The 14,318-nt window shown below is 39.9% G+C and overlaps 1 protein-coding gene across 4 annotated transcripts in view; it reads left to right on the plus strand.

Moving 5' to 3' along the window:
• Window positions 1-14,318, plus strand: part of CA10 (carbonic anhydrase 10) — a 164,692-nt gene that overhangs the window by 64,269 nt on the left and 86,105 nt on the right. For all 4 annotated transcript variants that reach the window (XM_021415047.1, XM_021415048.1, XM_021415049.1 and 1 more), the window contains one exon: window positions 1,894-2,036. In XM_021415047.1, the coding sequence (XP_021270722.1) occupies window positions 1,894-2,036 (143 nt within the window). The remainder of the gene's footprint in view (window positions 1-1,893; window positions 2,037-14,318) is intronic.

Consider the following 14,318-nt stretch of genomic DNA (forward strand, 5'->3'; position numbering starts at 1 on the left):
AGAACCTTGTTAAATGAGATCGTAAACTGCTGTGTGGGCTGCATGCAAACCAGCTTGGAAGGGAGCTCCTGTGCAATGCAGGTGCCAGGCTGCTGTCAAGAATGCTTCAGAGTTCCACACACAAAGGTGCAGCGCATCCCCACTCAAACGTGACTAGATTTCCATGGAAATACAGTGTAGGTAACTGAGGTGAAGGAGATACTATTTCATTAATGACTTGATCTCTGCTAGAACACTGCCTGATGGAACAAGAGCTGAAATAACAAAAGAACAATATTTTGCTACTTCCCCCTAGTAGAACCTTGTCTGCTAGTTAACATGGAATAATAGAATAATGAATATTTTGCTATGTTTTCCTAGATTCAGCTACTAATTTCTTTAGACTAGTCAGTTAATTCCATACTTATTTTTAATTTAAGCCTTCTTTTCTACATGAATACTCCTGGGAATTTTTCATTGTGCTTCTGAACACATTTCTAACACTTTGAGCATCTAGGAAGCAACACTAATCACTTTAATTAAATATAATTAGAGATTAATATTGCATAATATCACCATCCAGTAGTTAACTAAGGTGTTCAGTCTTAAGTCACCCCTAATTAATTAACCTTCCCTTCAGGTGAAGCACAAGCAGAGCCTTTCTGATCTCAGTGAAAGGTTTGCCAGTGTTGTGCTTTTTGTTCACCCATATATACATAGGTCTCTCCGAAAGTAATGCTTCCACATATTTCCATGGAAACTACAAAAGCTACGAAGAGCAGGATAACACTATCTACCTATTAGAGCAAACTCTCAGCTACAAACACTGTTTTTCAACACAGTCACCACCATTAGCTGCGCATCTTCTCCAGCCATGAACAAGAGCTGCATGCCACGCTCATAACAATCTGCACCAGCAGAGGTGACTCACTGTTGCCACTGCTGAAATGCACCACCCACCCCTCTCTGTGCTCACATCCACTGCTTGGTCTCCAGAAACATTCAATTGGAACTTTTTTTTTCCACAAAATATTTGAAAAATTCATCTGAGAATGATAGCTTGCAAGGTACTGCAACAGGGAGATACTCAACTGCAAAACACTTTACATCACTTCCACGCACACACTAGAGCTAGAGTTTTGGTGTGCAAGCAACAGTCCGGAAATCTCTGAAGATTATCCACTTCTGTAGCAAAGTCATAGATTAAGTTTTATGCTTAAGCAAAATTATACTTTGAGGACCAAGAGAACTGAGCCTTTCTATAAAACATGATGGGAAACACTCACCAATGCCAGCCGTTGTTCTTGGGCTGTGCTTCTTGGAAGCAGTTTTCCTCTTCTCTCCTCTCCAAGGAACACATTCCCACTGAGGAGGGTCAGATCCAGCCAGCACTGCATGTAGGCTGTCACTACAGGGACCAAAACTGCAAGCAGCAAAAAGAAAACAGAAAACTCTGGGTTCGTGGTGTGAATTTTTCTTACAATTATGCTGTACTCTTAATGAATTCTACTACATAGGAAAACTTATAAAACGTTGAGTAAAATGGAATGGTTTCAGTCTAATGACACATTGTATGTATGTAAAATTAGCATAAGGACAAATGAGCAACATACCCATCACTAAGTAAACATTTAATAAAATTAACAGCAAAGAAGCCATTTGTGACTGAATTTGGGATTAGAGTTACTCAAAAATACACCTTCTTTCCTGGTACAAATATGCAGAGAGCAATATGTTTTGGTCTTTGTTTATGAGGTTTTAATATCAAGTGCTAGATGGATTTGCCTGTTTCTAGTTTCAATGTGTGCATTGCAGAAAGTATGACAAGTTTGATTATCTGGCCATCTGCCTCGTGTCTGTTTCTCTAGGCTTTCCAGACTTTTCTTGAACTTGCATTTTCTTTATATTTTACAGTTCCCTCCTTTTGGGGTTTGGTGAACTCAGCTTGGAATCTTTGCTCTGTTGGGAAAAGACAGTCACCTGTCAATATCGAAACCAGCCATATGATTTTTGATCCTTTCTTAACTCCACTTCGCATCAACACAGGGGGAAGAAAGGTACGTGCTCTTTCATGTTCTGGTATAAAACCAAGAAGTTAACAGGGAACTGTGTGGTACATAGCTGAGCACGGGACAGGCAGTTAAAAAATAATCTAGTTTCTGTGTAATCCAGAGAATACTGGCACTTAGATTCATAAGGATAGATCTTCTGTTGGATATATCCTGACAAACATTAATTAGAAAACAAAATGACAGCATTTGCTTTAATGGATCATAAGTAAATCTCCAAGAATATTTGATCAAATGAAGAACATAGGTTGGCAACGACTTGCTCAGCTAAAAAAAGTCTGATTCAGCTGAAATCAGCGTGATAATTTATTTTGAAAAGTGGTCGCCATAACTGCTGTTTCTGGTCAATAATATGTATTTTTTAAGATGTGTATTGAAACTGTGCCCTGTTTACCCAGATTTTGGAAGTGTATCTTAATAAACTGCCATATGAAAGCAGAGCTGTTCTGGTTAGCTCGTGTGTCCACGTGTGGCTCAGGAGCCAGACTGCAGGCTGGTCCCTGCAGACTAAAGACAGAGGCAGAAAGCAATCCTGATAGACAACACCGTGCAAACATCTGGAGATTGTTGTCTGAGGCGTGTGTATGTGTCAGAACACTACTGATAGGTCCTCATCACTGATCTTTTTCTACTGTATCTAAGTTATCATAGGAGCTAAAATTTGTCTAAAAATATATTCTAAAGAGTTGTTGCTTATTTTAGACAGACAATTCTCTTTTGCTGTTGAGTTTTCTGTAACACAGAACAATGCAAATGGAAAAGCACTGTGACTACGATATTGGAACAAGGAGAAACTCTAACAAAAGGTTATTTGAAAATGATTTATCTTCTCCTGTTGTCTTGACAAATGAGATTTTTGCTGGAAACACCATGAGATGGGAATATGCTTTGTGTTTCCAATTGAGCTTCTTGTGGTACATGTGCACATAACAACAGAATTGATGTAAACTTCCTTACAGAAGTGAAAAAATGGTGGTATTGTTACTGAAGGACAGTAATACTTCCAGCTGTGGTCCACATTTCAGGGGAAAATGTACTTTTTGCTTTTTACACAGAAATGCACTGAAGTTTTTCTTTCTATACAAAACAGTGTATTGATTCAAGCATTTATGTAAAGAATGACATCTTTTAGATTATTTATAAATTACAGTGTGATATAACGAGAAAGTCAAGAAAGAAATGACATGGAAGTCACTGAGTCAAAGCCAAGAGTTTCAGAATATATAGTGTCTGCAGCACTCCTAAGAATTCAACTGGATTTTGTGTTGGTTTGGGATGAAGCAAATGTCTGATTATTAATAAAATATCAGAAGCACTGAGGGCCTAGGAGGTGTTATATCAGTAATGAGGTGTTCTTATTGCACTCACAAATGTTGTCCTGCTGCTGCCAGGCAGGGATGGCCTTCTATCATGTTACGAGAACAGGATTTGTTCTAGTTGTGGTTAATCTTTTTTAGAGGGATTTCTGAAATGGGTGAATCAAAATGCTCTTTTAAGGAAAAGCTGCCTTAAGATAATTCTTTCCTCATAGTTAAGGCTTCAGTGAGGAGGTGATTTGGCAGGCAGTATGCTTATGCTCGCTCTTTTGGTAACATTTTTTATAAAACTGAGATATGTTTCATATGGGCTGAAGCACTTCAGTTTTCAGGGCAATGAACCAGTTGGTATGGCAGCCAAGGAATTCCTAAGACAAGATTTGACTGTGATCGTGTTGTACGCTAAAGGGTTTTATGGAACCGATCCTAAGAAAAATGATGAATAAATAAAAAAGGAATTTGATATGGTTTCAAATCAAAGCTCTAACAAACTAGCTTACGTAAACAAGAGGCAGGTAGGTGCCCACAGAAGCAAAATTACATCTTTTGAAAAGGGAGCTGGCAGGAATCGCGCCGTATGAGAGCAGCCGGATGGAAGGAAGCTTTCATTACAATTGCTCTTGAAACAGCACCTTCAAAATTTAAGAAATCTTTTATTCTGTTAAAGTAGAAACCAGTTTTATTTGAGTTCTTATTCTGAAAACCACGTTTCTACTTTCTGTGCTTTACTTTTTTAATTAACTTAAGAAGGAATAGAAGAGGTTCATCCAAAGAACAGAATTCCGGGACAGTCCAGAGCAATTCAAATGACACACAGCTGGGCAGCCTGCACCCAGACCGTGTTTCCTCTTAACTCTTTCATTCCTCACCACTGATTTCTCTTGGACTTTTTTCTTGGGGGTGGAGATTATTGCTTAATTTCTGTAAACCAATTATCTGTCTAGTCCTCAGTCTTCATAACAACAGACCAAAACTGTTCCAAATTGTTTCCGTTACAGAAATTTATCACAGTGGAGGATTCCATCTTTCTAGCCACTTCCATTAGAAAGTTTATTGCAGTACTAGTAATGGAAGACACTTTGGCAAACCATATTGGGGCATCTCTGCAATTTTTTAGACCACTTGAGAATTAAAAACTGTATTTTCTTGTTCTGAAAGAAAAGTGATGGTCTAAAAGGAGAGTACGAAGGAACAACATCACCATCTTCCTACCCCAGTGCCTACGAGGGGAGAAGAGTGCAGACTGTGGCCTGTTACACAGCTACTGCTGACCTGAGGCTGAGAAGAAACTTCTTCCCAAACCATTCAGGAGCAAATAGGATGGCAATGTAATTTGCTAAATAGATAAACCTCTTTGATCCAATTTGCACAACAAAGTTTCAGTGAGCAATGGTAATATTGCTTTATGTGCTGTTAAACCATTGCAGTGCAGTATCAGCTCATGCAATTTACAATTCAAGTGTAGTCAGATGTTATTCTGAATTGTGCTGTGTTATTTTGTATGTTTGTGCTTCTTAATTTCCTGAGAAAGTGGCTTTTCAGGTCCTCTAGGCTGAATATCATTGATACAGTTAATTGGATTTCAAGATCCAGAATCTCAGCACAAGATATTTAATGAGTTTACATGCAGATAAATTCCCCAGAAGAAATGCTGCTTTTGAGGAAACTCCCCAAGTTTCAGCTCTATCTCAGGCCCAGTTTTGTCTCTTGATTATCCATTTTAGTGAATTGAACATGCAGCCCTTTTCAGATAAACAGCCCTTTTTAAGAAACAATATAAACCCTTATTAATATGCAAATCACACTTCTCCACTCTGTCACAAAGAAAAATATAGATTTACTTTCTCTACTTTTTTCTCTGGATTCACGTAAGCACTGAGGCACCCAGCAACAGGACAGCAGGGCAACTGCACTGCCGAGCTCCTGCAGCCTGGAGACAGGCAGGCAGCGCTGCACATCGCAGTCTCCAGAGCAGGGCTTCCCAGCTCTCATGTAGGCACTGCTACCAGCAGCAGATGAACAAAACACCCCACTGTGCACCGAGCTAGTCCTCTGCTGGGATTTCCTCCATCGCTCACCAGTGCTGGTAGATCTCTGCCTTTGTTCCCCAGAACTTGTCCCCTGATCTCCCGTAACCCATCTCACTTCCTAATTTTCTGTGGACTTACTTTCAAGAGCGCTGTTTCCAAGGTTCCAGACTGAATTATCTGAAGCTCAGGTTAGGTGAGAAGCAGTTATAGACATGTAAACATGGTACTCTGTACTTAAATTTAGAGCAAATGTTTATCATGGCTCTGCACTTACTGGTCCACAGCAGATCTGCAAGGTTAAGCTTTGCTGCCATCTTGATTTGCATTCTGCTATCCACAGGGGATAATTTGTTTTGCAAACCTCCTCACATTTTGAGGAAAACTTAGATTTCCCCTACAAATTTGTGAATATATATACATACACAACATAAAAACAAACAAGAGGCCTTGGGAGTATTCTAAATGAAATGAGGACTGACAGGCAGCAGCAGATACACCTGTGATGGTAGAGGCTACACCTGTGCTCAGCTGTACGCGTCAGGTTAAGCTTGAATACCAGGGCGAGTCCCAGCGCTGGGGCCTGTGCTCCATGGCAGCTGCAGCAGAAGCTGGGCGTGCTATGAGCAGGGCTCTAAGTTCCAGCGTGTGTCCCAGGCACGTCTTCACTCTCCTGCAAACTACGTGTGTGCCACTTCTGCCTTTGGATTTTCAAGTTCCTGGCAATATTGCTCTCAGCACTATTGATGAGTTGTTAAGGTTCCTTCAGGAAATCTTTTTTACCATCCAGCATGAGCATTGTTTCTTAGCTGTTCGTGGCCATCCTTTTTTTCCCTTCTAAAAATTTGTTGAGTAACACATTTGTTAGACACAAAGTGAATCCCTGCCAATTAATTTACCCTGTCTTGAAAGCAATGCCCTGCATTACTGATGATTTTAGGTCGTGCTTGAGGACGTAAATTGTTGTTTAAAGCAGGTAAAGTTCTGCTTAAAATCCCTTTGTTTTTAAGATGAGGAGGAACGTTGTGCCTGAGGAAACAAACAGATCCCGTGGCCAAGGGCTGTTACGTGCTTTCTCAAGCTCAGTGTGCTAAATTAAAGTTGTTCAGTAAAATCCATAAGTCTGCTTCCTTATATGGGGCATTAAAGAATGCAATCACGTATTATTTAAATTAATATTTTTATAAATAATGGGTTCATACAATGCGTCACAAGATAATGGTGATATTTAGCAATTTCTGAACTAAAATAGAGTGAGAGAAAAGAGATTTATGAACTGAAATCAGCTAAATGGTTTCTCTGCCAGCTAGTTCTGATTCCATGCTGTTCAATCAATTCAGAGTATTACTAGCATTTTTCTCAGGAGTGCAATATATGACAACCGCCAAGCTTTGCTTTGGTGATTGCTAAAAGGACAGATACTGGTCTGAACCATATTTCAGCACTGCAGGAATATAAAAAATGAGTTGTTAGGAATGGTCCAGGAGGAATGGGTAGCAATAAGACATCAATGTCATCTGTAAACTGATTTGTGATGAATTTTTAGAGAGCTTACTAATATGATGTTTTGATTTAGAGTGGCTTTAGAAAGTCAAAAATCGAATGCAAACATCAAAAACTTTAATGAATAAAAAATGTGATAGAGTATTGCTGTTTAAATTGTTTTCTGGTACTTCTACAGCACTGCATGTTCTCAGATATAGTAATAAGTGAACAGAAAATGAAACTAGCAGCTTTGTAACTGCTGTTTGTTAGTCCTCATCACTGAGTATTTAGAAAAGGAAAAACCACTGAGTAATGTTTCAGAGATATTTAGGGAAAAACATTTCTCTAAAGTCTAGATTTGTCTCTACTGGCGCTACTGTTCACTTCAGTGATGGAATCGGTTTAGAATATGTGGGGACAGATGTGCACCTTTGTGTTTTCCTAAATTTCTTGTTGCTGATGATAGTGGAACACCACTGGAATTATGAAGGAGACCTGAATGGCACTGGCATGCATTTCTACATCTCCTTCACAGCATCCAGGTTTTGTTGCTTCAATACAACTCCTCTGCTTGCCTTTTCATCTTCATAAAACAAGCTCACGTCTGCCATGGGAAACCCTAAGAAATGCTAGATGCAGCAGGAAGAAGCCATTTAGGGGGCTTACCCCATAAGCTATATTGCACTCTGCTCTGGAGCTCAGGATGTGCTCTGATTTTAAGGACAGCATCTTTTAAATGGTATGTTAAACTGTATCTCAGTTGCAATTGTGTATTAATTAAAAGCAATCCATGGTAGCCTTGCAAATGTGGTTCTGCTAAATCTGGAAACGCATTCAAAACCAAGTAGGAGTCATCAGATACAGTTCTTTAAATTGACTGGATAAAATATTGCCTGTCATCTGTGTTCATTAGCTCAGTAGTTACCACTCGAGTTACCAGTGCTGCCAATGTCCTTTAGGAGGGCGACATATTCTGAATTTTAAATAGCCACATAGCTACAGTAGCTGACATTGTGTTTAAAAACAGCATTGCAACGGTTTCTGAAGTATGTGAAAATAATTTCTACGGCATCCAACACGGATTTCCTTTCTCTTAGTAATCAATATAATGCCAACTTGGATTTATAAGAATTATTTTGAACTGCTCATAAATAGTTCTCTGGTCCTTCGTATTTCAGTATTACTTTATTTTCCTATGTGAGTTCAAGCACCTGAGCTTTACCGCTTCATGGTTGGCAGGTGAGTGCATTGCATAGCAAATAGTGATATTATCTGAATGTAAACTGTGGACCTGGTTATTCACCAAGGGAAGCTGGTAGCAAGGCAGACTTCGCCAGCCAGCCCTTGCAGACTGTGTCCATCAGATGTGTTTAGAGTCAGGCCGTGTCTCCTGATAATGATTAACAAATTGCTCTGGGATTTAGGGGAACCAATCTGTGTGTGGAGTCAGGAGGCTATGATGTCCGCTGTCCATCTAGGTGGGACATTTTGGCTGGAGATCCTTTTCTGGGTTAAATGTACCAAGTCAGCTTCCCAAATACGTAGGCTGGCAGCAGGCACTGCGACCGCTCGTGGCCTTTGGTCACAGCTGTGAAGTGTGATCTGTAAGAGACCCAGTGCCGGATGAACTGCAGTCAGACACAGCTCTCAGGGAGGAGAAGGAAAAGTCTCTCTTCCATTTTTTACATAATTCTCACTTTCAGCCAAAATGGTTAAAGCTGAGGTTGTAACGACTTCAAATAACTGGAAACAATCAGGAACTAACTAATCAGTTTCACACTAATTTATCATCAGTTCATTCACATAAAAGTTATGAAAGTTAAGGACAAGTAAACTCGCTGCGTGGCTGGATCGTTAAGCACAAAATAATTGCAAGTCTGATCTTCGTGAAACATTCTTTTGGTTTTGTGTCTCCAGCACAGCAGATAACAGTTCTCTCAGTCACGAGTCCTTCCATTCTTTTACACTGAATATAATGAAGAAATCACCATACTTTGGCAGGCATTTCTGCCTGTCTAGCAGCTAGAGTTAGACTTTCTAATAGACACACGTCAATTCCGCTGCAGGCTAGAGAAGATGGGGATAAATAGTGCTGCTGCCAGGGTGAAATACAAAGTGCTGTCAGATGCACCAGTCAGAATTTGGAGTTGCACTTTGGTGTTACAGAAAAGTCCAAGATTGTTGTTTCTCCTCCCAATACCATTAATCATTGATTGCTGAAGAATGAAGCAGACACAGTTTGCTAATATACAGGAGAATTAAATTAGGTATTTCAGGATTAGAGGCTAGAAAGGACAGTAAGGCAAAAACTGAAGCAGTGCTCAATGAGCCACCACTAATGAATTAGTAGCCTAACAGTCAAAAACAAATCTGTGAACAGCAACTTGTCATCAAAATGAGAACTGGATGGCAAAGCAGTGGGGGTATTTAATCTGCGTCTCCCTCAAAAGGCCGAGGGAAACCATCAGTAGGTGATTTTGTAGTGGAGGAAGAGGTACATAAATGGGGAGTAAGGAGTAGCTCTTAACGTAAGAGGCTGAGTATATTGCAGGGGGCTGCAGGCCTCGCAAGGGAAAGAAAACATAATCCTTTGCAAGGGATTACTTGGGGTATGTGTTTCCCGTACAGAACATAACAGAAAATCCCAGCTGATGATCGTATTGCTAAGCTGTGGGGCAGCACGCTGTGTCACGTAGGAAAGTGTTGGAATTTATAACTATTGGCTGCTGCTTGCACCTTTTTTGGTACATCGGCAGAAAAATCCAAATACATAACAGTCCTGTTCTCATGAGTCTTCTCTAAGATACAATTCATCTTTCCTGTCTAAATTTAGAACATTTTTCTTCTAAGAAAAATAGGTGTATTTGTATGTATTCTTCTGTACGCATGTGAAGAAGACTCTACCTTTATCCTAAAGGCTGTATCCTATCATTCATCATCTCAGCAGTCAGATAAAAGTGAGCAAGCATGTAAGGTTTCATCTGCAGTCTATTTTCCAGAATTTTTCAGAATCCAGAAGCTCACCATAGGACATTAAAGCATCAGTCTAAAGAAACAGCATCGTTTGTAAGGAGAGTCCATGAGCTGTTTATTTTTAGAATTCCTGTTTTGTCTCTGTTGAATTAACCCCAGCTCTAATGCTGTATTTAGGTAACGATATTAAAGGGATTAAAAATAATGCTGCAATCAGGTAATGAGATCATTTCTAGAAAGTTTTCTTCAATGTAAATTTGCAGCACTTGCATCGTAACTTAAAACCACCTGAAGAAAGTTTGTGTAGGTGCTTATATTCCCTGAGGGGATCGTTTCCCCAGACAGCTGGAGCATCTGAAGTGACTATTCAAAGATAATTTTGTTTTTTCAAGAAAAATGACTCTAGATTTCAGTATTGCTGGTTTGAAATCCCAGGGCTACTTGTAGTAGAACGGTGAAAATGTACTTCATATAAATATAAGCAGTGCTAATCTCTAGCCTGTGACACACTTCTCAGGAACAAAAAAATGCACTTTTACTTATTTATTTTAACACTTCTGTGCCACCTGTCTCAGAGAAGCTGTTTGGCAGAAGAGGACATTGCATAGAAAACACTCACTTCGATGGCTTGTTGCCAGATAGAGCTATTTAAGATGTGTACTGGAGAAAAGCAGAAAAGATTTAATAAGGACAAATTGTGTTTCTTGACTTCCTTTGGATGTGTAGGGAAAAGGAACGGGTGTATACCCTTTACTCCCATATAATTTCCACTGTGCCCCAGCCAGTGGCTGGTAGCAGCGTATCAACATCATCATTTGCCACTGATAGTACTAAATTGCTCTACTTGCATTCTGCGGTCCTCTGTTTGCTGCCACACAAACAGTGTAAAGAAATACATCTCTGAGATGAATTTAGATCACAGCAGCTTTCAGGGCTATGCCAAGGGCAGTACAGCTGTGCTGAGGTGGCACATAAAAGCTCCTTTGAAGACACTTTGCCATAACTAAGGATTTAACCTTAACCATGTACTTCATCTAGTCCTACCTATTTCATCTAGGACCATTTAAGACCTCTACTCAAAAAAGTGTTCAAATGCACTGTGCAAAGAAGCCTTCAGAAAAAAATGAAGATAAAAAATGTGCATTATTTTTAATCACACAGATGTGTTTTTGATATTATCACAGCCCTTCCACATAAGTGTACTTTTGTGTTTAGTTTTGTAAAGCATATTATTTACATGATGGACATAAATAGCTACTTTTGAGTGACTTCAGCTTTTGATGCCAATGTACATTCGTGATCTTTGCTTTCAGTGTGTTATTAAAAGTGACAGTCTGCCATGGTTCCCATACCCTGAAGATGAATTGGGATGTAAATCTCTGCTTGATACGTTAGGGGCCATTTACTAGGTATTGCTCAATTAGAAGTCCAGAAATGCTGCTAAACAGATGCCTGGGATGTTGCCAAAGGACAGATCTGAATGCTAGAGAGAGAAACTCTGCACCCAGAACCTCATGACCACGATGGATTTGACATGCACAGAAGGCAGTGCTATTGAAGAGACTTGATTCTTTAGCCATCCAGCAATAAATCCGTGTCTCTAAATCTCCACTTCATGCTGAAACCTCTGGCACTTTATCTTGTTTATTTGACATCTTCTCACTATAAGGAAGTTATTGTCTACCCCTGGCAAGATGAATGTTGCATCCAGGGTCTTTGTAGAATTACACAAAACTCCTTGATGCAAACCTATGTGCACATAAATACATACAAAAGGATGTTGTTCAGAAGCACAGGGATGTATGCCAGCATCTACGGTCAAATTTCAGATGGAATCATCCTCTATTATCATGTAAACTTTTGCACCATGTAAGTACCCATTCGTAATTACCCAAATGTCTTCATTCACCAAGGTGGCTATGTATTTGTGGTATTAGTTTGACCTTTTTGGAGGCCTCTTTGTGGCAAGAAGTTATGCAAGTTTTCTGTTAACACAAAGTGTTCTATGTACTGCAGAAATAATGAAGTCTGCTTTCCTATAGAATCACATTTTAGCTTCCTTATAGCCTCTGTACCCTGTTATCACTTCACTTCACAAATACCCTCCATTACAAGGCAAAGGCAGCAGAGCTGTGGCTATTTCCAAGCTCTTTGTGACAGCTAGCCTGCAAATGCACCTGCTGATTGCTCAATTGACTGCTGCTAACAGCAATCTGTAATACCTTAGTTTTACCTCCCTTTTCCTCCGTACAAAATTAGTTTGGCTTCTTCTACCCAATTTTAACAGAACACCTAGATATCTTCTTCTTTGTCAAAGTTGGATGAAACTGGCCAGCAAATACTGCAATTACTGAAAGGAAAGTAGAAAACAGGTCACAAAATAGTTTGTTACTGTTATAATGAATTTTTTGTGGATTTTTTTGTTATAGGCAACTTACTGAAAGCCGTGTCTATGAAGGCAGGAACTATGGAAGCTAAGAATGTCTGGAGCAAACAAGGAATTTCACACTTCTTACAATTGTGATAAATTCAAGTTAGGGAGTCTAGCATGGCAAAGTCTTCCGAGGGCCACTGCAAACTGTATTGCAATGTTAAGAATGCGTTAAGGGCTACAAACTCATTCTGAGCAAGGTCACAGCTAAAATTCTCTTACAGTTTTGTGGTCTCGCAAGCCCAAGTTGCACTACAGGAGAATCTGCTCAAAAGTACCGAAGCTAGCTCAGAGGAGAACAAGCACAGGTATCAGCTCAAATGATGAAAACTGGGAATGTGAGCAGGTGCTGGGCAGCTGGGCAGGAGCTACAGCCATGGTGGGCATCTCGGCGTTAGCCTCTATGGTTTGGGGGAAACTTCTGCCTCGACAGCTCAAGTTATTTGAGTGGACTGATATTTCTCCAAATGTCAAGTTCTTTAAACGCTGTTTGTAGTTGAAGGTTTGCTCAGTTCTCCTTATAACTTCACTGCAAATATCACCAAGATGTTTATGTGTCCAGCTGCTATATGACCTCCTGTTCTTGCTCTCCCAGAAAAGTGCAAAGGAAGAGGAAAAATTGTTTCACATGAAGAAGATTTAGAGCAGTTTTGTGATAAATATTCACCACTGCAAACGAAGATGTAATATCCTAACGAAAGGACCGACCTTGAACGTGCTATAATTACCATATTGTATGTATATCTGCCTGGACTGTTAACAATTACCTCTCATCCCCTACAATATAAAATCAGAAACACAGTTGTGAATGTATTCTTGAACAAAAACTCCGAAATTTCTTCTCATTGAAGCCTATGCCAGTGAAAACTCCTGCAAGGCATTTGATAAGAACCCAGAAATCCTTGCTTGCATCTACATCATTCTTTGGGTAAAAGCCTGGTTTCATCTGCAGATCTCTGATAAAGCTGATCATAATGAGGCATTCTCAGTCCAGTCTCCTTCTTCAGCTAGTTCTGGGCTTTCTTACTGTCACATTGACAGGATTAAACATTTTTGGCCAATGGAATTTCCTTATATCCTCTCTTCCATTTAGGCTGCTTTTCCTGAAAATATTTTAGCTGCAAAATCACATATCTATTTCAACATCTGAGATTGTTTGTCTCGTGGTGTTTGTGCTTTTGTGCACCATTGTCCTCTGCATAAGTAATCACACAAATAAAGGGATGCGTAGCGAGCTGCGTAGGGAAGAGATTCCTAAAGAGAAGAACTACTAGGAAGTGCAGAATGCATGCCAGCACTTAACTTTTCTTCCTGCTTCTGCCAGATACCATCTGTTACCATTTGCAGGCCCGGGACTACTTTTTCTGTGAGCAGCATGGAGGTGTTTGCCAGAGAGAGATGTGCTGCTGAGCTGCAAGTCGGCACTCTATGGTGTGGGAGCCTTTAGCTGAACACCCCTCACACAATTTAGGAACAGTACTACAGCAGCTGGTGCATGTAATGGGAGAATAAAACAGCTGTGCTAGATGAAATATTGAGTCTGGCAAATGATTACAACAAAGTTTATAAATATTACTTTTAGTCTGCCTGCAGTCATTGTCTAACAGCAAGAGGAGACAGAGAGAAAGAGGCAGAAAGAGAGGAGAGTTCTGCACATGAAATTTTATGAAAAAGAGTGATACATCAGTCGAGTCCAGATTTCCTTCGAAGGTAGATCTCTTGAGATGTGATGCAGTGAGTGTCCTGTACAACTGGAGTGTCCACCAGTCACACTGGCACAATGGTAAAGCAATTTATCAGAGAGCACCTATGCGATTTTTCTGTGATTGTTCTCAAGTGTTTGATGATGGAGGGAGTTTTAGCAACAAATCCTTTACTGTAATCCTGGGAGATATCTTGAGATAAAATGGGTGTCCTCCCCAGTGTGCATCACAAACTTGAAGTAGCAGTCTGGGAATGGTTTTAGCTGCCCTCCATAGTCACAAATTATAAAACCAGTTTGATCCTTAGAGACTTCTAAAATGAATTGGCAGGCACA

This window comes from Numida meleagris, chromosome 17 (assembly GCF_002078875.1).
Source record: "Numida meleagris isolate 19003 breed g44 Domestic line chromosome 17, NumMel1.0, whole genome shotgun sequence".
Taxonomy (NCBI): Eukaryota; Metazoa; Chordata; class Aves; order Galliformes; family Numididae; genus Numida; species Numida meleagris.